Source organism: Epinephelus lanceolatus, chromosome 16 (assembly GCF_041903045.1).
Source record: "Epinephelus lanceolatus isolate andai-2023 chromosome 16, ASM4190304v1, whole genome shotgun sequence".
NCBI lineage: Eukaryota > Metazoa > Chordata > Actinopteri > Perciformes > Serranidae > Epinephelus > Epinephelus lanceolatus.
This window is the reverse complement of record NC_135749.1, coordinates 1523519-1551296: the sequence shown is the minus strand read 5'-3', so window position 1 is coordinate 1551296 and position 27778 is coordinate 1523519. Positions and strand designations below refer to the sequence as shown.

Here is a 27778-nt window from a genome sequence, read left to right as displayed (position 1 = left end):
GACAACGGTGGACAAGTCGGAAAAAAACATGGACGCCCACAAGAAAGCCTTTGTTGCCCTTGCACTTTCGGAGTACAGACAGCTTCAAAACCATCATGCACTCCAACTGATGAACGTCGCAGATGAGGCTGACCTGATGTAAAACAAATAACATAAAATTGCTGTAAACATTACTTTAGCAGAGTGTTTACTCACAGCGTATGTGACCAGCAGCCATCTTGAATTCGTAAGTCGGGGCTGATGCGGTTGCTCCGAGTTTCTGAGTTGGAAATCCGATCTCAGGGCGTTCGAGTTTAAACTTCTGACTGGGAACTGGGAATTTCCGACCTCCGAGTACAAAACGAACGCACCATAACCTAACTCCATTTCTCAGTCGCATGGTGGTGACATCACTACTGTCTGAGTCAAACAGCTTTCAGTAGTGAAGTTGATTCATTGACTGAGTAGTGCAGTAATGTCCTCAAAAGTTCCACACTATGTTTTCCAGGAAAAGCTCTGAAGTGCAGCCGACTGTTTTTCAGCAGAGGTCTGGATCAAAGTCAGGATAATAAAACTGAGGAAAAGTGATGTGACCGACGCCAGTACCACACCGAGGCATGTAGACGAGGGCAGCACTTCCTGTATGACATCACATACAAATCTGCTTGCTGCTTTGATTTTCTTTGCAAGACCGGCCCTAGTCTGCCTCTGATTGGCTACACTGCAATACACTAACACCAATCAGAGGCAGAGTAAGAGAACGAAGCTTTTTGCTCGCTGTTTTTGCCACGCGCCTCGTGTTTCTGCGCTCGTGGCACCTGGCGTTATTGCTGGAGCGCTCTGAACTCCTTGAGTTGAAAAAACGTCAACTCAGAGCAGAACAGCGCCCCACGTCATCTCTGCTTTTCTCCCCATTGTCCAATGGGATGATTTGAGAGGCGGGGCTTCTGTGGTGGTCACGACAACAAGTGTACAGTTGGTAAACAATGGAGGAGAAACTGGTGGTAGTGGTTGCTGGATACCCAGAGCTATACGACTTTACAAAGCACAGTTAGCACCATCTCAATAGAAAAGAGCAGATAAGTGCAGTACTGTAAACGTCCATGATGGAGGAGAAGCTCCTGGACCAACTGGTGATACTCCCCATGATCCAGCCTCTTTTTTAGGGTCTCATGTACCCACACAGATCTCTGTTTATCTGCTGACAGCCTCTCACCCTCAACCAGAGCTACAGACAGCACCCTCTGCCTCAACATGGCAGCAGCTACACACTCATTACTGCAGGATACATAAACAATAGATTGATCACACAGGACGGTTAGAATAAGAAGTTGATGGGGTGATTGCCTGACAACAATAAAAAGGCACAGCAAGCGTTTTTTTACTAGTGGTATTCAATTAATTAAAAAAAAAGGCAGTGTGGTGCACCTTGTGTTTTACTACCTGCAAAATGCTTTCCGTGTGACTGGGGCCTAAAGCCTTTCATTCACCATCACACAATGATTTGTTACATGAAACTGCTTCATTCAGTGTTTTTAAATCAGCTGGTCTGTTTGTTTTGGAGAGGAAGAGACCTCTGTGGATAATTCAGCTCCTGGTAACAACCTGCTGAACAATGAACACTGAAGGAATTCTGACCAGGAGAAGTTTCAGCTGGGTGTAATCTGTGGACCACCATTAGAAACCACTGAGGCTGCGTTCACACCTGCTCTGTTTGGTTCGGTCCAATCGAACTCAGGTGTGTTTGCCCCCTCAGTGCGGTTCATTTGTGCAGGTGTGAACACATCAAAACAACCGGACTGAGACCTTCTTGAAGAGGTGGTCTCAGTCCGGTTCCAAAGGAACTCTGGTGCGGTTGGTTTGTGGTGAGAAGGTGTTCCGACCTGGATGTGAAGCAACTGCAGTCACATGACACATTGTTTGGGTTAAACATGAGCATGTTACAGTCCTGGAGGATTATTAATGTGCACCTCCTCCTGTACTGCCTTAATATGCACATTCAGCACATCCAATGCATCAAAACATTGATTTCTAGTTGGAGCCGCGCCTCGTTTTCAAACTGTATGGTTTGACTAAAATGAACAATGACAGCAATATAGTCCACGATGAGCAGCGCTAAAATCAACCTGCGTAGTTGTCCCTCCATTGTGACATTAGAAAGTGTCACATTTATCTTGCAAGTGTACTCTTCTTCAACGTTTGCTTTACTTCCTGGATTTTTCCCACATGGAAATTCTGACCAATCAAGAGCAGCTTTCTCACACAAGGCATTTGATCTGGTCCTCTTGTAAATGCTGCCGTGAGAACACCAACCAACTCTAGGCAATTATACAACTTTGGAACAACATGAGTCCCTGATTCAGACCAAAGGAGACCACTCTAGGGCTGACAGCAGCCTGAATGCCCCTAAATCTGACACATCTAATCTTGGTGCTGACAGTCAGTATGAGAGTGGATGTTTCCTTTAAAAGAGGAAAAGGAGAAGGGGAAATGGAAAATAAGATATATCTGACTGGAGTGTGTGAGAGCCTTCGGTAGATCTTAAACTAATGACAGCCCCAAATGACACGAGGCTTTAAATGGCCCCCCCACTGCATCAATGTGTCAGTATCTCGGGAAGCCATTGACCTACAAAGGGTTGCATTAGTCAGCTCACAGCGCTGCACACACACAGACTCATCCTGGACATTTGAGGAGGCGTAATTGCGACACAATTGAAGGGAATGGTCATTTATTTTAACCCAATTGTGGTGGCTTGATAAAAAGTCAGGCCCATGAGAGAGAATAAAGTCCAGAGCTGAAGCATTTCATTTTCTATTCTCTCCAACTGGTACAGAGCAGTGACTGACTAATGTGATACCAGACTCCAGAAACTGCATGAACACACTCACACTGATTTACTGACAGTACAAACTCTGCAGACTCTCCCTCATCCATACATCCACCTGTTTACTCTGGTGCATTGAATGGCCTTTCTTTACCCATCTACCCAGCTGTGAAACAATGAGGAATGATTTCCACTTCATTGTCATTTGAAACAATATCAGTGTGGGTATATTCTGGTGATGCCTGAGTGCAGCAGCACAATAACAAAACATGAAGCTTGAACTACACGACTAAATGACTGTGACCAGAGTGTGCGGCTGCCTTTATAGCTGCCTGCCCGGAGGGGAAATGTGAAATGGCTGTTACAGAGCAACGGCTGCTGTTGCAGGACTGTTACTGTGCTCTGCTGCAGTGCAAAGGTAAAACAGAATCATGTCGTTATGTAAAAACAATAATGATAATAATAATGATAATAATTCAGAATGCTGAGGACGAGTCAGATCACAACTCGTTGGATAACCTGCAAACAGCTGTGTGACAGGTTAAAATATGTATATTTATAAATGCACGGGTAAAAATGAACTACATGCGGGCAGCAGGTGAGAACACACAGTAAATATGTTCTTTATTTTTCAGAATAAACCAAATAAAAAAGCTGTGCAGTATATGTGTAATATTCTAACATCTAAATCACTGTTATCAAGCTGCAGCTCCTTTTATTTTGAAAGTCAGTGACACCAGTGTAACCTTTGACCCCGTGGTCACATTGGTCACCGACGTGGAGGACTCCAGCCATGACACTTTGCAGCCCGAGGATGAGGTGGCAGCCTACATGGAGTTGGGATCCTTTGGAGGTTTGATGGTGGTGGAAGGAGCATGCTAACATGTTTCCTAACCTGGCAGTGATTGAATGTTTTCACCATCCAGTCAAAGAGACGTCCAAGTCAAGAACGGAGAACCAGCTTCATGTGAGGGACTGGAGCCTGGGGGGCTTGATCATGGTGCAGCTTTGTCTGAGACATAATGACAGGTAACGGGTTGGTTCTGGTGCTGAGCTTTATGGGTCTGGGTGGATGTGGACCTGTGCAGGACCCATTCGGCCCTCATCCTCCTCACCCAGTCTGTTCTCATTCCGAACTCATCAAATTCTGCTCCTTTGTCAGTGATCTGGGCATTAGCAAACTTTAATTTGAAGTACAGTGGAATTCTAACACAGAGCTTTTATTTTGGAATGCTGTTTCCTGCTGTAGGGTGAGTGAATTACAGACAGCTGCTCAACACAGACAGTAAAGTGGTTTGACGACACGGCCAAATGAAAGTATGACGCTGAGTATATTAAACTGTGGACCTTAAACTAATGACTGAGGACAAATCTGGACCCCGTGGTCGGACCAGGTGGGAACCACTGCTCTACAGTCTGCCAGAAAAAGATTTAGCATGTCCCAGTGCTCCAAGAAGGGTGTCTGGGCTCAGCCTTAGAGATAGGGGGAGGAGTCAGACATCTGGAGGGAGCTCGGAGTAGAGCCGTTGCTCCTTCATGTTGAGGTGGTTCAACATCTGATCAGGATCCTCCTGGTCCAGCTGGTAGGAGGCCCCGGGGCAGACCCAGAACACACTGGAGGGATTATAGATCTCATCTGGTCTGGGAACACATCGGGATCCTCCAGGAGGAGCTGGAGAGTGTTGCTGAGGAGACGGACGTCTGGGTGCTTTGCTCAGCCTGCTGCCCCGAGACCCGGCTTTGGACAAGCGGGTGAAAATGGATGGATAAAATAAAACCTGCCTTAGCTTTTTAAATTAAAAAGTTTCAGCCTCTAATAAAGACAGACGGGAGCACAGATGTGTTCACAACTATTTAATTTGGTCGAGGTGCCTTTAGGTTGATCTGCTTGTTCACAAATGAGACTTTTATCACCAAACCACCGAGCAGGAGACAACGTACCTGAGTCCATGTCCAAAACTCTTGCTTCAAGAAGCAACACACACACACACACACACACACACACAGTCACACAGTCACACACACACACACACACACACACACACACAGTCACAGTCACAGTCACTGACAGAGGAGGAGACTGGCTTCTGCTGTACTTCACCTGACTGTAAAAGGAAGCTAGATGCTGGCTAATTGTGTTGCCTAGCAACCATTCACACACTCTATGTGTGTGGACGCCTCTCCACATTTAACCGGTGATGATGGTTTGTCTCCTCTGGTTACCATCACAGCATCGTCTCCTGCACTGACAGGCCGAAAAAACACCAGACACCACTTCCTCTCTGCACGTTTGACAACACACGAGCTGAATATCACACACACACACACACACACACAGTCACAGTCACAGTCACAGTCACTGACAGAGGAGGAGACTGGCTTCTGCTGTACTTCACCTGACTGTAAAAGGAAGCTAGATGCTGGCTAATTGTGTTGCCTAGCAACCATTCACACACTCTATGTGTGTGGACGCCTCTCCACATTTAACCGGTGATGATGGTTTGTCTCCTCTGGTTACCATCACAGCATCGTCTCCTGCACTGACAGGCCGAAAAAACACCAGACACCACTTCCTCTCTGCACGTTTGACAACACACGAGCTGAATATCACACACACACACATACACACACAGTCTTTTTGTTTTGTTTTAAAGAATTAAGTTTTCCACCAGACTCAGGATAATAAAGAATTTGCCTGTTTCTGTTCCTTCAGTTTGTGTCGTCTGTGTGGCAGAGCTCAGTGAAGCTGCTGCATGCTGCTTTTTATCAAACAGTTTAAAGCAGACCAGACGACATGAAGGTGACATCAGTGCTGTATCAGGCAGTAACCTGGTGATGGTTTAAGTAGAATGTGGTTTGAATTAGAGGTGGGAATCTCCTGGCACCTAATGATTCGATTATGACTCAGAGGCCAACGATTCAATCATAATTTGATTATCAGTGCATCAAAATTTTTGATTTCTATCAATTTTTGATTTTTTCCTCGCTGTGTGATTACTTGCATGCAGTGCGGCTCTTGTCCGGGTCCCTTTTCTTTATTGTCTCATCAGAAAAGATGCTTCCACTCCCGAGCTTTTAAACCAGTCAGATTGTATCTATCTGTGTTTGCACATGCTAATCCTTGGTGGGATATTAATGCCAGCGTAGTGACCTGCGATACTTCACTGGAAATAGCATGAAATTACTTTGTAGTATTGAAAAGGAAATGGTCTGCAGCCTTTTAATTTTAGTTTAATTTTCACTGCTTTAACTCATTAATTTGAAAGCACCTTACAGTTTCCTGCCTGTATGAGAGTAACAACATAAGGGGGACACAGAGCGCTCCAGCAGTGGAGAACAGCTGCGCATCAGCTCCAGGAAAAGCCAAGACGCTGAGCGGACCAGGCGCAGGGACTCTGAGGTAAAACTGACTCAGCAGAGAGTTTTTGTTTACGTTGCTTAAAAGCCGACATCAAAGAACTAGCGGTGACGAAAGCCAACTGTTGCGTCGTCTACGTCGCCTCACGTCGCCCTGTGTCAGTTGCATTTGAACACACTACACGGACTACATCCGACGGCCAAGTAGCACGTACGTTCTGCGCCTGCGTGAGAGAGAGCGGAGTGAGAGAGTGGTACATCCTGTCAGCCGAGGGGTTTCCTATCTGTGCAGCCGAGCACCGCAGCACCTCCACGGACTATTACATCCAGACGGTCCCGGTGTTTCCTCCGCAGGCTCCACTTCACTCAGCTGCCCGATAAACCCGCTGCTTCTTCCCACTTTAACCTGAATAACAAACCAGGGCTCGGTGCTCCGGTTGGATCCAAACGGAGAGCCGGGGCTAGCTCAGAGACTAGCGGAGGCTAACTGGCTGTGCTTCCCTCCGGTCATGCTGCGGCTAACGCTCCGCTAGCCGCTCCCAGCTAGCTCCGGTTTGTTATTCAGGTTAAAGTGTGAAGAAGCAGCGGGTCTGTGGGGCAGCTGAGTGAAGTGGAGCCTGAGGAGGAAGCACTGGTTAGCCCCGGTTTCACTACAGGCAGATTCACTCGCTACAGGGGCGAGGAAATAAAAACTGAACAGCCAATCAGAGTGATCTCTCTCACTGACAAGCTCTGCCGCCGATTCAACATGCTCAATCGGCTGAAAAGCCACAGAAGCCGAAGTGCCGACGGTGCGGGACACACCGCAAAAACTAGGCCGACAGACGCTCATCCGACTTTGGTCGACGGCCGACCGACGGCTTGGTGTGTCAGGGCCTTAAGGTCACACAGAAACAGAGATCTGTGTGGGTACATGAGACCCTAAAAAAGACGCTGGATCATGGGGAGTACCACCAGTTGGTCCAGGAGCTTCTCCTCCATCATGGACGTTTACAGGCAGATTTTAGGACGACTCAGGGGCAGTTTGACAACCTGCTGTCTATCTTCAGCCCTAGCATCACAAAATGTTGTTTACAAACTGTAAACTTGTTGTCGTGACCACAACAGAAGGCCCGCAGCGTGCAGTTCATTTTTACCTGTCAATTTATATATAGACATATTTTTACCTGTTAAGCAGTTTTTTGCAGGTTACCTGTCGGGTACCTGACCCGCTGCAGGACTCCGCTCACGATTTGTAACGTCGGTCAGTCTGACACTTTGATCGGGGCTGAAATGTATCAACAACTGTTGGATTGTATGAGATGTGTTTCAGGCATTCAGTCACCACAGGACTGTTTTTGGACACATGCTGGTATAAATCTCATTATCAGATGAGATGAGGTTTCATTAACGTCCACAGTGATTGGTGAGTGGATTTTGTTGGTACTGCCCACTCATGCACCACCTTCAGTACACGGCTGCTGTCGCTGCTCCTCCCTGATCCAGTGGAACATTTCCAAAACTTCCCACAGTTTTCTACTCGAGTAGAAAAGGCCGTTGTTTTTCATGAACACATGAAAGAACTGATAAAAGAGTTCTCACTGCACCAAAGTCACACTAAGCATATTTCCAACTTTATCTGTGTGTGTGTGTGAGTCACAGGGATGGAGTGTCTATACTGTCCACGACGGCTGCCAGTGTTCTGTGTGTTGTTGCAGCCAAGTTGACTTCAGCTGATGTACTCTGACGTCAGCGTCTGGTGGCAGAACCACAGGAGAGTTTGGCTCAGACCAGTTTCACTTTCTCCAAAAGTATCACTGCAGCTCAGCCAACTAACAAAGTCAATAATGGCATTTTAAACTCAGCTGACATCCTGGGACACATGGACATTATGGATGGTTTAATGGGATACTCTGCCATCGTACCAGCGCCCAGATCTCCTCGCTCATTTGCCAACGAAAATCCACTGATGATGCAAAACTAGGACTGTTGCTTAAACTATTCTTCCACATTTTGGTATGCCTGCCACCACGGACACAAAGAGCACAGAAGCAGATCAAGACTGTGTCGCATCTTTGTCAGCTCAAAGGTCATAATGAAGATGATGACATAAACACTCTTTAAGTCATAACCGTGTGTCTGTTTTTATGAGCAGAGCTTCATTTCCAAAACAAGTCAAACAGAATGCAAATCGTTTTGACCCATTTTCACCTGAACACAGAAGAGAGATATATTTAAGATATTTAATGTTCAAACTCATAAAACTAAACAGATTTTTGTAAATACACTCATTGAGTTTGACGCCTGAAACACATTTCAGAAAAGTTGGGACAAAGTTTAGGTCCTTGTACATTTTTATACTTCCTGTGAATATAATCCAATTAATCACATTTCTGTATCGACTGTGTGAAGACCTTATTTTCTTAAAAGCAGAGGGAGTCACATGTTTGTTCTTATAATAAGTCAAAGCAAACAGTGACTGAAGAAATGACTGCACGGTGTTAAATCATCAGATTAAATCAGTGAACAAATAATGTTTTTCTTCATTTACTGATTCAGTCTTGAGGCTGCTTGAATTAAATATTGGTCAAATTGTGTGCAGAAGTGAAACAGTGTAAATCAGGTGTGTTACATTCTTTTTAATTTATATCTTGGTATTTAGAGGCCGACTGGTGACACATGAGACATATCTGTGCATTCTCTATGAAATGGGCTCCATGTTTTCAGCTGCACGTCAAAGCCACATTTGAGATGTCTCAAGCAGTTTTATAAAAACAGACTGTGACCAAAATAAAATGCAAAGGCTGGGACCTTTTCTTCTGCACAACAGTTACACCTCCGAAACACAAGGTGGCGGTGGGGTTTCAGTGAAGTGCTGTAAAGTTGAGTTGATTCAAAAACACATTAAAGGGATAGTGCACCCAAAAATGAAAATTCAGCTATTATCTACTCACCCATATGCCGAGGGAGGCTCAGGTGAAGTTTTAGAGTCCTCACATCACTTGCAGAGATCCAAGGGGAGAGGAGGTAGCAACACAACTCCACCTAATGGAGGCTGACGGCGCCCCAGATTCAAACGTCCAAAAACACATAACTGAAACCACAAAATATCTCCATACTGCTCGTCCGTAGTGATCCAAGTGTCCTGAAGCCCCGACATAAAAAGTTGTTTGGAAAAACCTCATTTGAACTCTGTTTTTAGCCTCATTGTAACCTGTAGCTCTGACTGCCTCTCTGGGCACCGCGCTCACGTGTGGTTTCAATGATGTGTTTTTGGACGTTTGAATCTGGGGCGCCGTCAGCCTCCATTAGGTGGAGTTGTGTTGCTACCTCCTCTCCCCTTGGATCTCTGCAAGTGATGTGAGGACTCTAAAACTTCACCTGAGCCTCCCTCGGCATATGGGTGAGTAGATAATGGCTGAATTTTCATTTTTGGGTGCACTATCCCTTTAATGCATGCGCCAAAAAATATTCAACAATTTCTACAACCAGGCTTCACCTCACCGTCTGCGTCGCCAATTTCCCGTCTCCAAAACGTTCGTAAGCAGGGGTCAGAGTGTCTCCCATCAAGTCTGTTTTTATACATGAAAACTTTAGCGTCGTTTTGTGCGTACGCAGTGTTTACAGATGAGACCCCGGGTTGTTACTGAACAGGCCAGAGAGATGGTGACAGCCAGAGGGAGACGTTCAGACACCACCAGCACCGCGCGACTGCGTCTCCTCTGTTGCTCCATCCTCGTTTCTTTCCTTTGTCATCATGTCGTCATGTCATCCATGATGTGAGTACCTGACATCATCATGGGGTCTTTATCAACGAATTTTCATTTTGGGGTGCACTATTCCTTTAAACACACATTAAACACAACTTGTTAGCTAGCGCTAGCTAATGTCTGTGGAGAACTGTTTTGCCTCCAGCTAAGCCCCGCCCACCAAAGAGCATCATACTGTTTACTAACAGCAGAAGGGTTTATACCAGACACTGTGAAAACAAGGTCAGGAGAATCATTAAAGATCTCAGCCACCTGGATAACTCCCTTTTCTCCCTGCTGAGGTTGGTACGAAGGTGCCGGGTTCACCAGACCCTGCCTAATCCTGGTCCTGACCCCCATCAGTTCCTCAAATCTTTATTCTTATTTCACCGTCTGTACATTTTTTAGTTCGCTCCTCCTGTGCACTTTGTACTACAGAAACTATTCAAATATCAAAACATCCAGCTCTTTGAGGACAATTCTCTTATACCTGTGTTTCTGTATTTCTATGGAGAAAATCTTCCAGTCCTCTTAAACCCACTGCACTCCTGCTCCTGCTTCCCCATCCTTTCAGCTACAGACTTCATTCAAGCCCTGACCACAGAGCAACTTTTTGTGGCCATGTCAAACCCTGATTTACGGCGTCTTGGAGACCCCAAAACTATTATCTGTCTCTGAATACATGGACATAACAAACAAAACCTAATTGACTTGTGAATGGAGCTCTGTGTTGACTCCCTTCTCAATAAGCAGCCACACGGAGGGCTGCCGTGCATACAGAGTCCAGGACGGCAGCTTTAAATATTCAGAGCCAGGCAACACCTCGCCCTCCTTATCTACACCGCTTTTATCTGGATCCCTGTTGAAACGGCTTCCATCCCTTCTCACTGAAGATTAATCTCTGGATTCTGAGGAAAAATCCAAAATGCCAATTCTCATTCTGCCAAAATCACCAGGGATGTCTGAGTTCGGAGGGAAGCAGCAGCTCCAGGACGTGACTAGACATGAGGCAACGGAGGGGAAACAGTCTCAACGTGAATCCAATAAGACTCCGCACATTAGCCAGACGATAATGTGTTCACACAGATTCAGCTCTCACTGTCCACCCACACCAGACTTGTACACTGCATTCTCAAACACACACACTTTTTAATGACAGGCCAAAATCCCACTCACACAAATTCGCATTGCAGCTTATAAATGTGACTAAATAGGTTATCTTGACCTTTGACTTTCCTACGAGTCACTCCCCATCTTTTGAATGGCTTCCAAATCCCCTGACGGTGCTGTTTGAGGGGCGCGGCGCTCCTGATCTGCTGAACTCTCAGATAGAGCACTTTGTAATATGACAGGAAAGGTAATGTAATTTTCCCTCCTTCCAATCTGATACTGAAAAGATGAAAGACATCTTCTGCAACAACGTTATGCAAATAAGAGCAAGTGAAAGAGAGGAGAGCTGCCTGAGAGACAGACGAGCAGTAGAGATAGGAAATGATGGAGACAGAGTAATAACACTGAGCAGTATGGAAAATAAATGAGTGCTTGTCCCAGTGCACGGCAGAAAAGAAGCGCAGCGCAGGTTGTGGTTTGGTGGAGGTTAGTCAATTATGACTGGTAGCAGGAGATCTCACACCGAGGCTGCTGCCGTCAACTCTCGTACACATCACAGGGTGGCAGAAAGACAGCGAGAGAGACGACTCCAAATAAGGACAGGATGACGGGGAACGCAAAGATGAAGAGCAGAAAGACAAAGATGCTGTTAAACATGGACTGCAGGACAGAACAGGATGCAGGCGGTGGGATGGAAACCTATTCTGATGCCAATTAATCATCCTTACTGATAAACACCATGAATACACTGATCAGAGCTGCCGGCACCTGCCTCTCTCTGCAGCGGGCCAACACACAGGACGTTTTGTCAGAGCTGTCAGTGACAGAGGCGACAGACAGGAAGGAGACGTAATCCAGCCCCACGAAAGACAGGGAAACTCCACAGTGTTCAAACCTTCTTTGAAGAACGAGACGTGCTGAGCTCCAGGACCGACTTGATCATAAACAATGCAGGTGCTGTTGAAGGAACGTTGTTTTATTCCAAAACATGTCTGCCTGCATTAAAACACAGACTGGTTTCCACCCTGAGCTCTTTGTCAGGAGTCAAGCAAACACTCAACAGGCTTGGTATGAGGAGTCACCCAATCTTGATTAAAAGTGAGCACAGGTGGGTGACAGCAGTGGATCACACTAGCCATGTTTCCACCAGCCTGTGTAGATGAGCATCTAGAAGTATCGTATCGGAAAATTATGATGGAAACGCCAAAATTCGAATTAAAACCTCCAGATTTGCACAAACTAAAATACGCTCGCTTTAGCTGGGTTTTGGTTGATTCGAAAAAATGTTGATTCGCAAAACGGGGGATGGAAACACTTATGTTTGAATTAAGTCTGACGTAGCGCACCTCTCTCCATGGTGATATCCACACTCCGGGTTGGGAAGGCGGTAATGCATTTACAAGCTGGTTGCCAACCGCCAGAAAACGTAGAAGAAGAAGAATGCAAGACTTGTTTTGTTGCCGGTTCTGCGGAAAACTCGCGCAAGTTTGTAGTTTTCACCAAAGTCCGTAGATTTAATGGAAACACACAGGATTCGTATTTCTTTTAATGCACATTTCCCAATGATTCAAATCACGTTTGGATGGAAACACAGCTAATGAGAGGCCATTTTGAAAGTGCCACGCCTCAACAAGTGCTAAAACAAAAAAAAATAATAAAATGCCTGTACTAAAATGAAAAATTGCTGTTTGTGTAAAGAAAAGGAAAAAAGAAATTACAATAACAAACATCAAGTAAAAAATTAAAAAGTACTAAATTGCTAACTGTACTGTACGTAAACAATTTGAAGTAATTTTTTTTTTTTTTTTCATAAAACCCTCCTGTCCACCCTTCTCCAACCTGATGAAGACCTTTTAGGTGAGAACCTGTTGAACAGGAGGACGTTTGTGTTTCTGAGGTTTCGAAACATCAAATAGAGTGGGCTACAGTGAGTACTGGGCCATCAAATCACAGCATCCGTGGCGAGAGGACACGGAATTGTGTGCGCTTTTATGCACGCGGGTCAAGGCGATCATGGATATTTGATGTGGGAAAGATGTAGCCAGATGTATTACCTGTTTTAAAGTGGCACCGAGATACGTGGCTCGTCCGTCTGTCCGTAGCACAAGTCATGTGCGCCACTTCACTGACCTGTGCGTAAAAGCGCAAACAATTCCGTGTCCTCTCACCACGGATGCTGTGATTTGATGGCCCGATGCTCATTGTAGCCCACAGGCGAACGACCCCCTTAACGACCGCACCGTTTTAATAGAACGGAAAACGTAGGCTACTGACCTGTTGCCAAACCTGGTCTCACACCATTTCTTGTCATATTCACAGTTAGTCAACAATTAGTATCACCCCCCTCCCCCTAAGAAAAAACATTTTTCGTGTACTAATTTTTCATAACCGTTTATGATCTCAAACACGTGAACACGTAAACACGGACTCACCCCTACCACACATCCAACGACAGGCTTCATCACCTCTCTGTGTCTGCAGCTGTCTACGATTACAATCCAGTTTAGAGTTGGTTGTTTAGCGCTACAGTCGACCTCTGCAGCTGAGGAGGGCTCACCTTTGGTGGGGTGTATTTCCTGGAGCTTCATGTTGTTGTGCTGTCGGTCGTAGTAGCTGAGGTGTTTCAGACTGGAGGTTTGAGGACGTGTTTTTCACAGTGGGAAGAGTTTTAGTCTGACAACCTGCAGCAGCAGAGTTCTTGTCATCTTTCCTCCTGACAGAATCACAGCAACGGGAATATTTCCAGACGCTAAGGTAACATTTCCAACCAGCGCTCTGCTTCATGACGTGCGTGCGCAGTACGACAATTACTAAAATGAGTCCGCTGATGTGATTCTGTATTTAAAGTCAGCAGTGATGTGATAACAAAAGTAATGCTGTAAAAAGTTGTTTGGTTTTGGAGTAACTGTGATAAATTACTGAGATTCCATTAGTAATTAGTTACACTACTAGTTATTGGAAAAAATAATATTATTACTGTAACATGTTGCTGCCCGACACTGAGTGTGATGCATGTTGAAAAAATTCTTTCAAAGACTCACTGAAACGGCACACGTACGCCTCCATGTTGAGTCCACCCAGGTGTCATCACTTCCTGTGTGCAGTCGTGTGCTGTCACTTTAAACTAACATGGAACATCAGCAGACACGCTGTGTTGAGGGAGCTGCTCCTGTAGAGGCAGCACTCCCGGCCGCTGACTGCTGGCCTGAGGCAGGACTACAGACTTTAAAGCCATCACAGTCTCCACAGGTCCCTGAGCCAGAGCAGACTGGGTCTCAGCAGAGCCGGCGCTGTCCCTGCACACAGAACAAGGCCGAGCGATAAGCACCCTCTGGGCCAACACACCGCTCTGTGTGTGTGTCGCCGGCCACAACCTTGATCCTCTCCGGGAGAATGCAGCAGCGGGAAGAAAGGGCTCATGGTGTGCTCTCTGAAGAGAGAAGCCCTACTTAAGAGGGCTTGATAGGTTTAGATGGTGTTTACACTCGTGACTCTCTGGGGGTGTGTGTTGGGATGTGAAGCAGTGGGTGTAGAAAATGCTGCGGGGCTCTGCAGGGACAGAGTGGAAGGTGTGGGCCAGAGGGGAGATAAGAGACTCATTCCATCATTGTGAATCATATTAGTCCAGCGTCTGTGGTCGCCACACACCGTGACTACAACAAGGCAAAAACAACCCATTTACAATTCACTCCAAACACTGAGAAGCACCACGTTGGACAATTACTATGTAAACAACCCAGTGACGGCCGAGCACGAGCGCAGGACTGTCACTTCATTACAATTAAATGTTAGATAATACATTAGTGATGGATACGGCAGAGTCAGGTCTGTGCTGCAGCCGTCAGAGGTACAGTATAAACGACGAATAGAGCAAGTTAGAGAAGTGCCGTTAATTTACCACAGCTGCAGACACAAGAGAGGCCGGATTCATTTATAATATCATGTTTTATTAAGAACATCTTCATATTAATTATTTTTACATGTGAATCTTTGAGGCCATGTGGTCTCTGTACGACCAAAATGAGAGCTGTGTCCCTCGTCACCGATCCTGTTTGTGATTTGCATGGACAGGATCTCAAGGTGCAGCCGGGGCAGGAAGGGGTCCGGTTTGGTGACCTCAGGTCATCTGATCAGGATCCTCCTGGGCGCCTCCTGTTAGGTGTTCTGGGCACGTCCTGAGGAGCAGGATGTCTGGGGTGCTTTGCTCAGTCTGCTGCCCCCGCGACCCCGTCCCAGATAAAAGGATGAAAACGGATGGATGATGGAAAGATGACAAGAACACTGCTGCTGCAGGCAGTCGGACTAAAACTTTTTCCTCTGTGAAAACCTTCGGTCTGGAACACCTCAGTTAGCACAACCGACAGGAAATACACCCCACCAAAGGTGAGTCCTCCTCAGCTGCAGAGGTCAGCTGCAGCTCTGCACTGGCTGAACAACCAAAACTGGATTTTGATGGTGGACAGCTGCAGACACAGAGAGGTGATGGAGCTTGTGGTTGGATATGTGGTGGATGAAATGTTGCTGCATGAGTGACTCTCCGTCTTTTGGGCAGAGCGTTGGGAAGATACCGCTCACAGGCAACAGAAGACCTCCAGGTAAATAGAAGCTATCAAACCTTAGCTACACTTAGCGGTGATCAGCCTGACATTCACACAGAGACACATCTGAGTTTTGGGGAGATATGCAATTACAAATTTTATGGGGTGTAACAGAAAAGTAATGTGACGAGTTACTGTTGGCAGAGAGTAACAAGTGATGTAATGTCATTACTATTGAAAAGAGTAACAAGTTGTATTTTCATTTTTAGAATAAGGAGCCCAACAGTGATCACAGACAAACATCTTTTACATCACAGCATATCACACAGCTGCACCCTCACTCTTCTGATCATGTGAAGAAGCAACACAAAATATTTCATGGCAGAAAATAGCGGCCGTTTATTTCAGCGGCACAAAGTTAATGTGACATTTGAAACAAAAGGGAAATGATGATATTCAGCAGTATCACAGGCTGCAGCGTGCCACTGGAATAATTACAGACTTTTTCAGCGGCTGATTATAATCAATGATCTAAGTGATGCATTTTGAAGCCAATTAATGAGCAGTTAATTCAATTTACATTTAAATAAAGCAATTACAAAAACTACGACGCTCCGATCACTCTGACGCTTTGATGACTTTTCCAGGGAGCGAGTTAATAAGAAATGAAACCCTCTCCTCTCCAACCTGTGACGGCGATGAAGCAGAGCTGAGCTGGTGTACTGGGAGAGGAAGCAGGACGACCATGTGTTTGGCCTGTTGGAGCGCTCCAGTCCTGGCTGCGTGTCAACACCAACATCCTGTACATGAAGGGCCGTTTACAGGAAGTCTGGTGTCTCTGATCTGAGCTAAGCATGCTCTCCACCTTCTGTGGAGTCTGCTCAGGAGCCGCACATCTCCACAATATATTTACTCACAGAAATGCATTTGCAAACACTCTTTTTCACGAGAGAGCCTCTAAATGTGAAAAGGGACCCTCACACACATCCACACACACATATGCATTTGGCAGCTGAGTAGAAAGGGTGTCGTTGGGCTAATTGGAAAGCAGCCTGGTTCCACAGCCCTTGGCACTTATTTACTGAACTACAGCAGCGATGCAGAATTTTTTTTTCTCTGTAATTATGTCACTAAACTTTACTGCATCTCCTTTCAGCCATCTGTCAACTTCAGCAGCACACCGAGCTCGACGGAGGCGCTGATAAGGTGTTTGACTTTAATGTGAGTATTTACTGACCTACAACTTGATCACCAGCTGAAATGAAACATCATACGCAGCCTGTCTGCAGACAGTGACACGTCATATACAACTACATGTGCATTAAACTAGTGCTGCACGATTAATCTAATCGCAATCGCGATGTCAGGCTGTGCGATTACGTAACCGCATAAAAGGCTGCGATTTGCGATTTAATGTAGGCTAAATAAATGTTAACGTGTGTCTGTGAACGTCACTGCCTCTCCTGTAGTGTGTGGAGTTTGTTGACATCACGTCCACAAGCTATCCTGGAGCGTGCAGCCGGCGTGCAGCAGTGACCAACACAGACGCTGAAGAAGAGCATGAGCTCGACCATGAACAGGCTGAGTTGGTGGCGAAAAAAACGTCTGTTACATGGCCATACTTTGGATTCAGGTACGGCGACGTTGAACAGATAGACGTGCTGTGTAAAAGTGTAAAAGTTAAAGTCGCCACGTCCTGCGGCAACACGACCAATCTATATCAGCACTTGAGACAGCAAAGAGAGAAGTAGGAAGAGTGCATGCGAGAGAAAGACGAGCCGTGTAACGTTCAAGACAAAGAGACAACTGAAAGACACCAGAGCCTCATAAAACAACATCCAAGCACAGTTAAGCAAACATGTGTAAGTTTTCATTTTGCATCGATGTAATCGGATTGTTAATCAATGAATCGATGTATCGATGTGGATCGATGTATCGTTACACCCCTAAACGTTAGCAGGACATATTTTTATTTCACCAACTGAAGCAGAGTCCTGCACCTGGTCAGGTACCTGCTGGTACTGCCCTCCATCAGGTAGTTAGTTTGTGTCATTGTGTGACTTTCAGAACCAACCGAACCGTGCCGGTTCTGCTGTCTGCCTGTCCGAGTTGGGAGCGTCAGAATGATAACAACAGTTCTCAATGAAGGCTCAGTCACAAAAGGACGCTGTGGGAGATCGCAGGTTCCTTTTATTTTGAAAGTCAGTGACACCAGTGTAACCTTTGACCCTGTGGTCTCCAGCCATGACACTGTGCAGCCCGAGGATGAGGTGGCAGCCTACATGGAGTTGGGATCCTTTGGAGGTTTGATGGTGGTGGAAGGAGCATGCTAACATGTTTCCTAACCTGGCAGTGATTGAATGTTTCCACCATCCAGTCAAAGAGACGTCCAAGTCAAGAACGGAGAACCAGCTTCATGTGAGGGACTGGAGCCTGGGGGGTTTGATCATGGGGGATGGTCACAGGTAACTGGTCGGGCAGGTGCAGATTTTTGTCCTGTGTTACTTCTCATGCTGATCAGCTGATCTCTGAATCACAGTTTTTCTCCAAATGTTCTGAATCCCTGCTGAAGTAAAAACTAGTGCGTCTGCTTTTGTCCAAGTTCAGGGTCAGAACCTTGGTGACATATGCATTTCTGAAGGCCAGACAATAAACTCACCACCAGAGCCCACAGTAAATCAGCACTTCTCTGCTGCTGTGGGACCGTCCGTCAGGAAGAATGACCATTACCACTGCCAGGAGGGCCGTAGCTGTTGTGGCAGGGCAGCAAATCTTAACAAAGCTGACCACTGCCGTGAGCAGAAACACACGATGTGATAAAAACTGATCCCGGCGCTTTACGCTCCAAAGCTGATGGAGGAGGGGAGCTTAATGCCGGCGTGGGAGAAGGACAGAGGTCAGAGCCAAGGCCAAAGTTTATCTGCTGAAATGCCTGCAGGCATCTGAGGCTTAGAGCCAAAGAGAAATGAGAAAACACCACAGACCTCTCTCCGTCTGTGGGAGATGGCTCTGAGATAAAGGTCTGGTTTTAGTCTAATCTGCCACGCCAGGAATAGTCCCATCACGCACACTTCAACCTGTCAACAGAATCCAATCAGTGTTACTCTGTTCTTCGTCACCACCGGTAGATTTCATTTCTTCCTCAGACCTTTACTTGGAGGCTCTGAGAAGACGGGAAATGATGTCTCCAAAATTATTAGCACAGCACAGGCAGATCCATTCACATAAAAATGAAGCATTTGCATTCTGAATTAAAAAGAGCTGCTGAGATAGGTGGCTTTCTATGAACAGTAAAAATAGATCCAACATGAATAGAATTTTGTTTTTCCACTCTGCGATGAGCCGTGACACCATTTCAATATAGGAGTGAGGGAGGAGGACAGAAACAGGGAGAGATGGGGACACTCTGTCTGTGTGTGTGTGTGTGTGTGATTAAGTAAAAGAGAGAATCAATAGAGGACAGATGAGAGAAGAGAAGCACAATAAAGGAAAGTACCGACCAGCGTAACAACAACCATCAGGACCATCATCATCCTCACTGAGACCTCGTCACATGTCCACGTTTGGTCATGGACTTTCCACGTCCACATATGACGTCCAAGGTACCCTGGGTGTGTTGGTTGTTGACGTTCTGGGACGCCGTGTCAACTTCAGCCTGTTACATGCATTGTCTGTTTTCAAAATACACTTCTGTTTTCACAGGAAATGTACAGTTTGATACAGTCTCTTTCAAAATAAAAGCACAACAACATGAATTGATGTTTGTCTTCCTTCAACAACACATGCGTGTAGTTGGGTTTAGGAAAAAAAGAACAGGGTTTGGCTTTAGAATCTTACAGGAAGTGAACGCCGCTCTTTCAGGTGAAAGTCGATGTTTGTTGGACCCATGCACCCCAATCGGACTTTTGTCCCGCCGTAACTTTTGTCCTTGTCCCTCTACGTTTCCCCCTAACGCCACATGGCACTGTTAAACTATAACGGCAACCAGCCATGTATCATGCTGACATTAAAGGGCGCCTTTTTTCATTGGTTTATGACGTCACTGCCCAAGTGCCGGATCTGACAACTTTGGAGTGAGACCAGGCTCGGCTGGTTGAGTTTCCAGGTGTAAACATCAGACAGAACATCAAGGAAAAGGAGGAGAAGATGGGCACCAGTTAACATCCCAACCACCCAGACAAGCAAGACCATATTTTAGAGGGCGGGGGGAAATGATGTCAGACCACACAAGATTATGTAGCAAAAGCAGTGGATATAAAACCAAACTTCCTGTCAGAGGATATCCCCTCGATTGGGCGGAACAATCACATAACTCAGCCTCTGAGAAATCTCGCCTTGACTTATTCAGCAAGAGCCAGAAAAGAGAGAAACAATTTTCAGCTCCATGTTTAACCACCTGCTCTCCCCAGGGTCGCCGTGTCAGGTCAGTGTGTGTGAAACAGTGGCACATATTAAAATCAGACCCTGAGCGATCCCAAATTTATAATGACTCAGCGTTGTTTGTACACAAACAGGGTGAAATTTAGGAGATCATTTAGTTCATGCTAATTTTTCCCACGAGAAAACTCACAACGGACAGTTGCAACAAACTCTTTCAGGTCCTCTCAGCTGGGAGGAACTGATGTAGGAAACTAGCTCAGCGCCACAACACTGTTGATCACCGCCTCACAGGAAACACGTTCCATCACATAAATTAGTCTTCCTTGTTCTGCAAAGACTTTATTAAGATCTATTGTGTCCTCAGGTTTGTACGATATGGTATCCTGGTGAGACCGCCCTGATGACGTGAGCTCAACATCTTGTTTAACTCTCTGGATCAGTCTGGACTCGCTGCCGCCCTCCATCACGTAGTTAGTTTGTGTCACTGTGTGACTTTTGGAACCGACCTCACCGTGCCGGTTCTAACCTGCCTGTCCAAACTGGGAGCGTAAGAACAATAACAAACAGTTTTCAATGAAGGTTCAGTCACGAAGGGTGCTCAGTGACGTCCTCCCCACTGCTCACCCTGCGCCTGCACCAAGTCAGGAACCCGACTGGTAACCCGAAAAAAAATGAGTGGCATGTACTTTATAGAGTCCTGCACCGGGTTGGATACTCGGTCAGCAGCCAGTTTAATGTCTGCCCAGTTAGCTCGAGCTAACACAGCAGCAGCGGCTAATATCCAGCACTGAGCTGTTAATGGTCCCAACAAACCACCACTTGACTCGGTCATTAAACTCGTCAATAACCATCATGCCGAGCATGCCAAAATGTTTCCTAACCTGGCAGTGATTGAATGTTTTCACCATCCCGCCACTGAGCAGGTTAAAGCGTGCAGCTTTTACTTAGCGACAGGTAACTGGTCAGTTCTGGTACTGAGCTTTACAGGTATGGGCGGGTGCAGGTTTTTAAAAATGGACCTGTGCAGGACTCTGCCATCTGTCACCAGATCTGGTGGAAATGCACCACTTCCGTCTGTGCTGCAGGAGACATGAACCATCATGTAGCGCAAGCGTGTACGTTTGATCGGCGCAGGATTGTCTGCATCTGAGACGGACCAGCTGGTCACTGGTCACAGCCGATCAAGCTGAAAATCAGTCAAGTCTGATCACCAGACTGTTATTGGTCAATCTCGTGTGACTGAACGTCACTTGTCCCTCTAAGATGTTGGGGTGTCGCCCACATGGGAGCACATAGCTAGTTAGCACGCCGGAGTCCCATTTGTTATCGGAATTAACCAGAAAAATCGCTCTGCCAGCTCAGAGCAGCCATGGACCACGACCCACAGAGTCGAGAAAGAGCCATCGATCTGCCGATCCTTCAGTGCATCTCTTCGTGTAACACAGTTCATGTCCGTCAGTTAACAACATCATGATACATACTGATATGTGGAAATGTTCTTATAGCCTCATTAATGGAGGCAGTTCGTCATATTTTCTGTGAGCAGAATAAACTCTTTAACAATGAATAAAATCAGCTGTACTCAGTTATCTAGAATTCAGTCAGTCAAAGTCTAGAAATGTTCACCTGACTGTTTTGTCTGTGAGTCCTGATCTCCCCGACTTCTTCTCACTCAGCTCTGTGCAGATACTGATCACCGCTGCGTCGGACACATCAGTCAGTCTGCCTCCAAATCCAAATTGAATCTCCCAGCAGCCAGATATAATATCTGTTCTCCTCGTGCTCAGTTTCACCATTACAGACACACTCAAGGACCATTTGCTGTTATCACTGGCCTCTTTTATTAAAACGCTGCACCAGACCTCTTCTCTGTTGACTGACAGTTATATTGTGATGGTAACAGGTGGAAAAGTTGGTTTGTGGTACGCTCCTGAATACTGCACAGCAGCATGTTTCCTCTGCAGCCCTGCAGTTATCTGAACAGCTGTCTGATCAAGGTGCTGCTCTGAGCTTGATTATACTGACAGCTTTTATTAGGGCCCGGGCACCAGGGGCAGTGCAGAGGCCTCGCCGGGATACAAGGAAATATTATTAGTTCACAAAATGGTCGCATTTTTACGGGATAAAGGTTTTAGCATGCTCCTTCCACCACCATCAAACCTCCAAAGGATCCTCCTTGGGTGTCTTGAACTCCATGTAGGCTGCCACCTCATCCTCGGGCTGCAAAGTTTCATGGCTGGAGTCCTCCACGTCGGTGACCAATGTGACCGCGGGGTCAAAGGTTACACTGGTGTCACTGACTTTCAAAATAAAAGCAACTGCAGCTTGATAACAGTGATTTAGATGTTGGAATATTACACATATACTGCAAAGCTTTTTACTATATTCATGCAGTGTCCGATGCACAGCCACGTGTACATCGGCATCTTGTCCGAGGCCCATTCATCACGGCTTGCAGAGTTTATCATGTTTGTTCTGTCTTCACAAATCATAAACCAGCAGGAATGACTGACTTTCATGTTGGCTTCATTATTCCGCCCCAGACGTTGCCCTTTAGGCAGCTGCAGCACTCATCAAAAAGGAAGCAAATGCAGTTATAGGAAGGAGGAACGTCAAGCGGACAAAGCTTGATCCACTCTAGCCTCCTGAGACCCTGCGTCCTTGTATGAGGACATCACATTTTGGGTTTCCTGCACCTTCACTCTGCTTAACTCAGACCTGCTGTCCTCATTCATGGACACTTTTTTGTGCCATCTAGTGGCAGTAAGAGCACAATACACAAATCCATGTAAAAACAAGATGGCAGCCATCTCTGCCAAGTCAGTCTGCAGCCGATCCTGATACAAAAGTGGACAAAAACTGATCACATTCTATGGTTGAAACTTGTTTATTTATGATTAATAAAGTTTGTAGTTTAGCAACAGTAACAAAATACGACTCGTCTGAAGACACTGGGATTTTATTATCGTTGACAATGATTAGTTTTTTATACTCGTCAGGTCGTACTGATCCCAAATAGCTCGGAGAAATTAAAAATGCATTCCAGACAAAAGCTCTGCTCTCAGGAGGACAGAGTGAGTTGGACTGTTTCCTGTTGGACAGGAAGGTGTCAGCAGCTAAAGTATGGACCTTTTCATTATTCTAAATGTAGCCTCCCTACAACAGTACTGTCTCTCCGTGTGCGTGCATGCAGTGTAGGGAAGAGGAGCCAAGTTTGAATGTTGTAGGGGTGACCTCCGACTCACAGCGTGCAAACTTTGCTGCAGTCATCTATCTCCCTCCTTCTCTATCTGCCCCTCTCCCTGTCACTCTCCAGCTGCGCTGTCATAAAGGCCATATAAGCCCTAAAAAATGTCTTTACAAAAAAAGTCTTTACTGTTGTCATGACCTGCGAACATACATCACCACAGATATCTTCTGACACTCCAGACAAAGCCACAGAAACACTACATCCAGGCTGTGACTTCACTCCGTACCACAGTGAACAGTCTCACTGACACAAAGAGCCCATACAATAGACAGCCGAGCCGAGGCCTCCTGTACGAGGCTCAAATCCGTCCACAGGCTCCATCTATCACCCGGCACAGAGATAATCTGCTCTTTAGTGAAGGCACTTTGTTGGGATGGTGGATGACTTTTATAATGATGTCTGACTTCTACTGGGAGACCTTTCTGGAGTCCTTCCCACCATCACACGCTGACAGTGTCAGGTTTGATCCCAGCAAGAGACACGTGTCCTTGGGCGAGACATAGACACCTCCTGCCCGTTCTTTCAGACGTCTCTGTGTGTGACTGCAGCTGAATGTCTCCACAGGAAGTGGACATGAGACGCAAATACGTGCAAACTAAAAATGTCCATCCAGTTCTATACACAGTATGGACGTTTTTATTGGACTTTATTATTTGTAACCGACACAAGATGATCGACAAATGTGTAGCATGACTCACAAACACGTCTTTATATATATATGTGTGTGTGTGTCTGTGTGTTGTGTGAAGTCACATCCACAAAGACACAGCATGATTTGCAGATACACATAACCTACTCTGTAAACTTTAATTTCACATAAACATGTGACAGGTTTTACAAATGTAAAGAGTTTAACCACAGCAGATACACGTGGAGTATTTCCTCATCAGCGGTGACACAGATGGAAGTCTGCACCTGGTTTATCGTCCACAGAACGAGGCTGCACGCCCACATTTTCTCCACAGTGAAAGTTGTGGATGGTCCCAACAGAAGCGTTCCTTAGCGTCCCCATGTTTGGTCCCCCCTCTGTTGGGGTACCTAGCACACAGATCTGGTACTAAAAGGTGGAGCTGTGAACACTGCAGTCTGATTGGTCAGTAGAGGACGGTCACTCTGGTTTTATGTAACCTCTGTTCATACATCAGTAAACTACAACTATAAAATGAAAGAGAAAAAAATAACTTCATTCACTGGGCCGACTGCCGGCAACTTTTAAGGTGGAACGTTAACTTGTAATGTTACTCAATGCATGAGTTGATGACGTGAATCCATCAGCACACCTTAAATTTCACTGTGACAACTTTGACCATCACTTTAGTTTTTATATGACACACACTTTTAGTAATGACTTTAAAAATATAGATGAATTTGGAGCGGATTATGTGAAGGTCATATATTCTAATCCTCACTTCCTGTGGGCTACAGCAACACTAAACCCCTGAGCTTGCCTGAGAAGGACTAAATGCACAAAGCTGCTATTTTTAAATATCCCATGGAGAGAGACTCTCACTGCAGCCTGTTCTATTTTGTTGTGAAAATGTGGGCGTGCAGCCTCGTTCTGTGGACGATAAACCAGGTGCAGACTTCCATCTGTGTCACCGCTGATGAGGAAATACAGCGAGTGCTGGACGGAGCAGTGAGTGACAACAACCCCGCCCACATTTAAGAGGACTGTCTGAACACACCGAGGGTCTAGGTACCATGTCTGAAGGCTTACTGCTGGTTCCAAAGGTGCTGGACTCAAAGGGTTTGGTGGAGACGGGGGTTTAGAGTCTGAGAAGTAAAACACTCAGGACGCCACAGGTTATTCCACACTACTGAAGCTGCTCCTCTTTTTGGAACCTTCGCAGAGTCACTAATAATTTCACTTTCAGTCATGCTTGCTGTTGCCGTGGGTAACAGTAGGACGTCAATATGTCACCAAGTCAAAATATGGCGAGTATCAGGATATGAATTTGTCATAGGGTTAGGATCAGGATCCTCCTGGTCCAGCTGGTAGGAGGCCCCGGGGCAGACCCAGAACACACTGGAGGGATTACAGATCTCATCTGGTCTGGGAACACCTCGGGGTCCTCCAGGAGGAGCTGGGAGGTGTTGCTGAGGAGAGGGATGTCTGGGTGCTTTGTTCAGCCTGCTGCACCCGAGACCTGACCCCGGATGAGCAGATGAAATAGATGAAATAGATGGATGGATATCATACTCTACATTATAGCGGTATTATTGGGAACGAGATGATACGGCACGCCTGTAAAGACGGGTGATGGACTGGCTCTGGTACTGAGCTTTACGTGTAGAAACTGGACCTGAGCAGGACTCTGATCTGGTCTCTGTCAGAACTGATCGAATGTAAACAACAACCATCCTCTGTGTCAGAAACTTGTCAATAAACACAGAGCTGTAAACAGACTGAAGCTCATCATCAGGTCACTGACTGACAGTCTGCAGACTGTGACGATGATGATGATGATGAACACCAGTCTTCATCTCCATCAGTGAATCATGAGGTCACTCTGAGTCCCAGTTGAGCTGCCAGGTAGTGATGTACCGCCCTGACCACATGATACCTGCTGCACGAGCTGCAGACCTCCAGCCTGAGAAACGGACCACACTGCATCATCATCATCATCATCATCATCATCATCACTGTGAAGAGAGCAACACCGTCTACACCTACTGTACCGCTCAGCATCACACACACATTCACACACCCGCGTCGGAGTTCCTGCGCGCGGGTGACGAGTGCGCACGTGCAAGCGCAGAATTATGCCCACGAGCGTTAATGCTCCAGGGGCTCCCTCTGCATCCGGTGTGTGATGAGAACATGAATTAACAGCGTTATGTGAGTGTGAGAACATGGCAGCCGGAGAGCAGCTGAGAGCAGCCCGCTGTCATGTCACTGTGGAAACTACAGCACCCAAAGTTCAACACGTCCCTCAGTAATCACACACACACACACACTGTATCACACACACACTGTATCACACACATACTCACACGGACTGAGCGGCAGCTGTGTTAGCAGGTTCCCACCGACGGGCTCTGCTGGCCGGGCAGAGGAGGACGGAGCGGCGGTGTCTGCAGCGGAGGGAGGACAAGTGTTTCCTGGAGACAGTTAGTCCAGAGATCAGCTGAGCTGAGCTCATCACGCGCGTCTCATTAAATCCTGTCAGCTCAGTGCTGCGCGTGGAGCTGCTTCCAAAAGATGCGCGGCACACACACACTTTAAACACACACACACTCACAGACACGGCAACGGCGTTTCACGGTGTGAGCGCCCTCCCTCTTCCACCAGTGACGTCATTGAGAGAGGCAGCCTGAGATGCTGCATTCACGTCCTATGGGAAAAAAACTGCAGGTAGGACTTCACATTCATATAATAATAATAATAATACTATTAATAAGCTTTATTCATTTGTTTAACTGTGTTTATTTACAGTTACAAAGTGATGTTTAGTCAAACTGAACACATGTAACACAAATAACACGTCATTAAACGTCATCTAGTAAAATATAAAGTAACGAAGGCCAACAGTGAAGATGAGACATAACATCAATCAGAGAGCAATAAGACAGACAGATATGATTTCTGATAGACTTTAGGAGAGACTTAAACGAAGCCTCAGACTCAGACAGTCTTATATCCTCAGGCAGGTTGATCCAGAGCCTCGGGGCCCCTTGGCCTTCAGTCTGGACTCTGGGACAAGCAGAGGACCTGTGCCCGAGGATCTCAAACTACGAAGAGGTTCATAGGGACTAACAGGTCTGTAATGTGATCTGGAGCCTTAAAGGCCCTGACACACCAAGATGACGGTCGGCTGTCGACCAAAGTCGGGTCGTTGGTGAGCGTCTGTCGGCCTAGTTTTTGCGGCGTGTCCCGCACCGTCAGCACTTTGGTGTTGGCAGCTTTTCAGCCATTTGAGCATGTTGAATCGGCGGCGGAGCTTGTCGGTGAGAGAGATCACTCTGATTGGCTGTTCAGGTTTTATTTCCTCGCCCCTGTAGCGAGTGAATCTGCCTGTAGTGAAACCGGGGCTAACCGGTGCTTCCTCCTCAGGCTCCACTTCACTCAGCTGCCCCACAGACCCGCTGCTTCTTCACACTTTAACCTGAATAACAAACCGGAGCTAGCTGGGAGCGGCTAGCGGAGCGTTAGCCGCAGCATGACCGGAGGGAAGCACAGCCAGTTAGCCTCCGCTAGTCTCTGAGCTAGCCCCGGCTCTCCGTTTGGATCCAACCGGAGCACCGAGCCCTGGTTTGTTATTCAGGTTAAAGTGGGAAGAAGCAGCGGGTTTATCGGGCAGCTGAGTGAAGTGGAGCCTGCGGAGGAAACACCGGGACCGTCTGGATGTAATAGTCCGTGGAGGTGCTGCGGTGCTCGGCTGCACAGATAGGAAACCCCTCGGCTGACAGGATGTACCACTCTCTCACTCCGCTCTCTCTCACGCAGGCGCAGAACGTACGTGCTACTTGGCCGTCGGATGTAGTCCGTGTAGTGTGTTCAAATGCAACTGACACAGGGCGACGTGAGGCGACGTAGACGATGCAACAGTTGGCTTTCATCACCGCTAGTTCTTTGATGTCGGTTTGGTGCATCTGCACCTTTAGACAC

At 46.5% G+C, this 27778-nt stretch overlaps 1 protein-coding gene across 2 annotated transcripts in view; it reads right to left on the bottom strand.

Annotated features, from left to right (window-relative positions):
• Positions 1-26446, bottom strand: part of gabbr1b (gamma-aminobutyric acid (GABA) B receptor, 1b) — a 136135-nt gene extending 109689 nt beyond the window's left edge. The window contains exon 1 of one of the 2 annotated variants that reach the window (XM_078175582.1): positions 26164-26446. Coding sequence is in view for 1 of the 2 variants with exons in the window: in XM_078175581.1 (XP_078031707.1) it covers positions 13434-13446 (13 nt within the window). In the remaining variant the exon portion in view is untranslated. Of the gene's footprint in view, positions 1-13433; positions 13452-26163 lie in introns of those variants that run through there. The other variant, XM_078175581.1, reaches the window with a different exon arrangement.
• Between the last annotated feature and the right edge of the window lie 1332 nt (positions 26447-27778).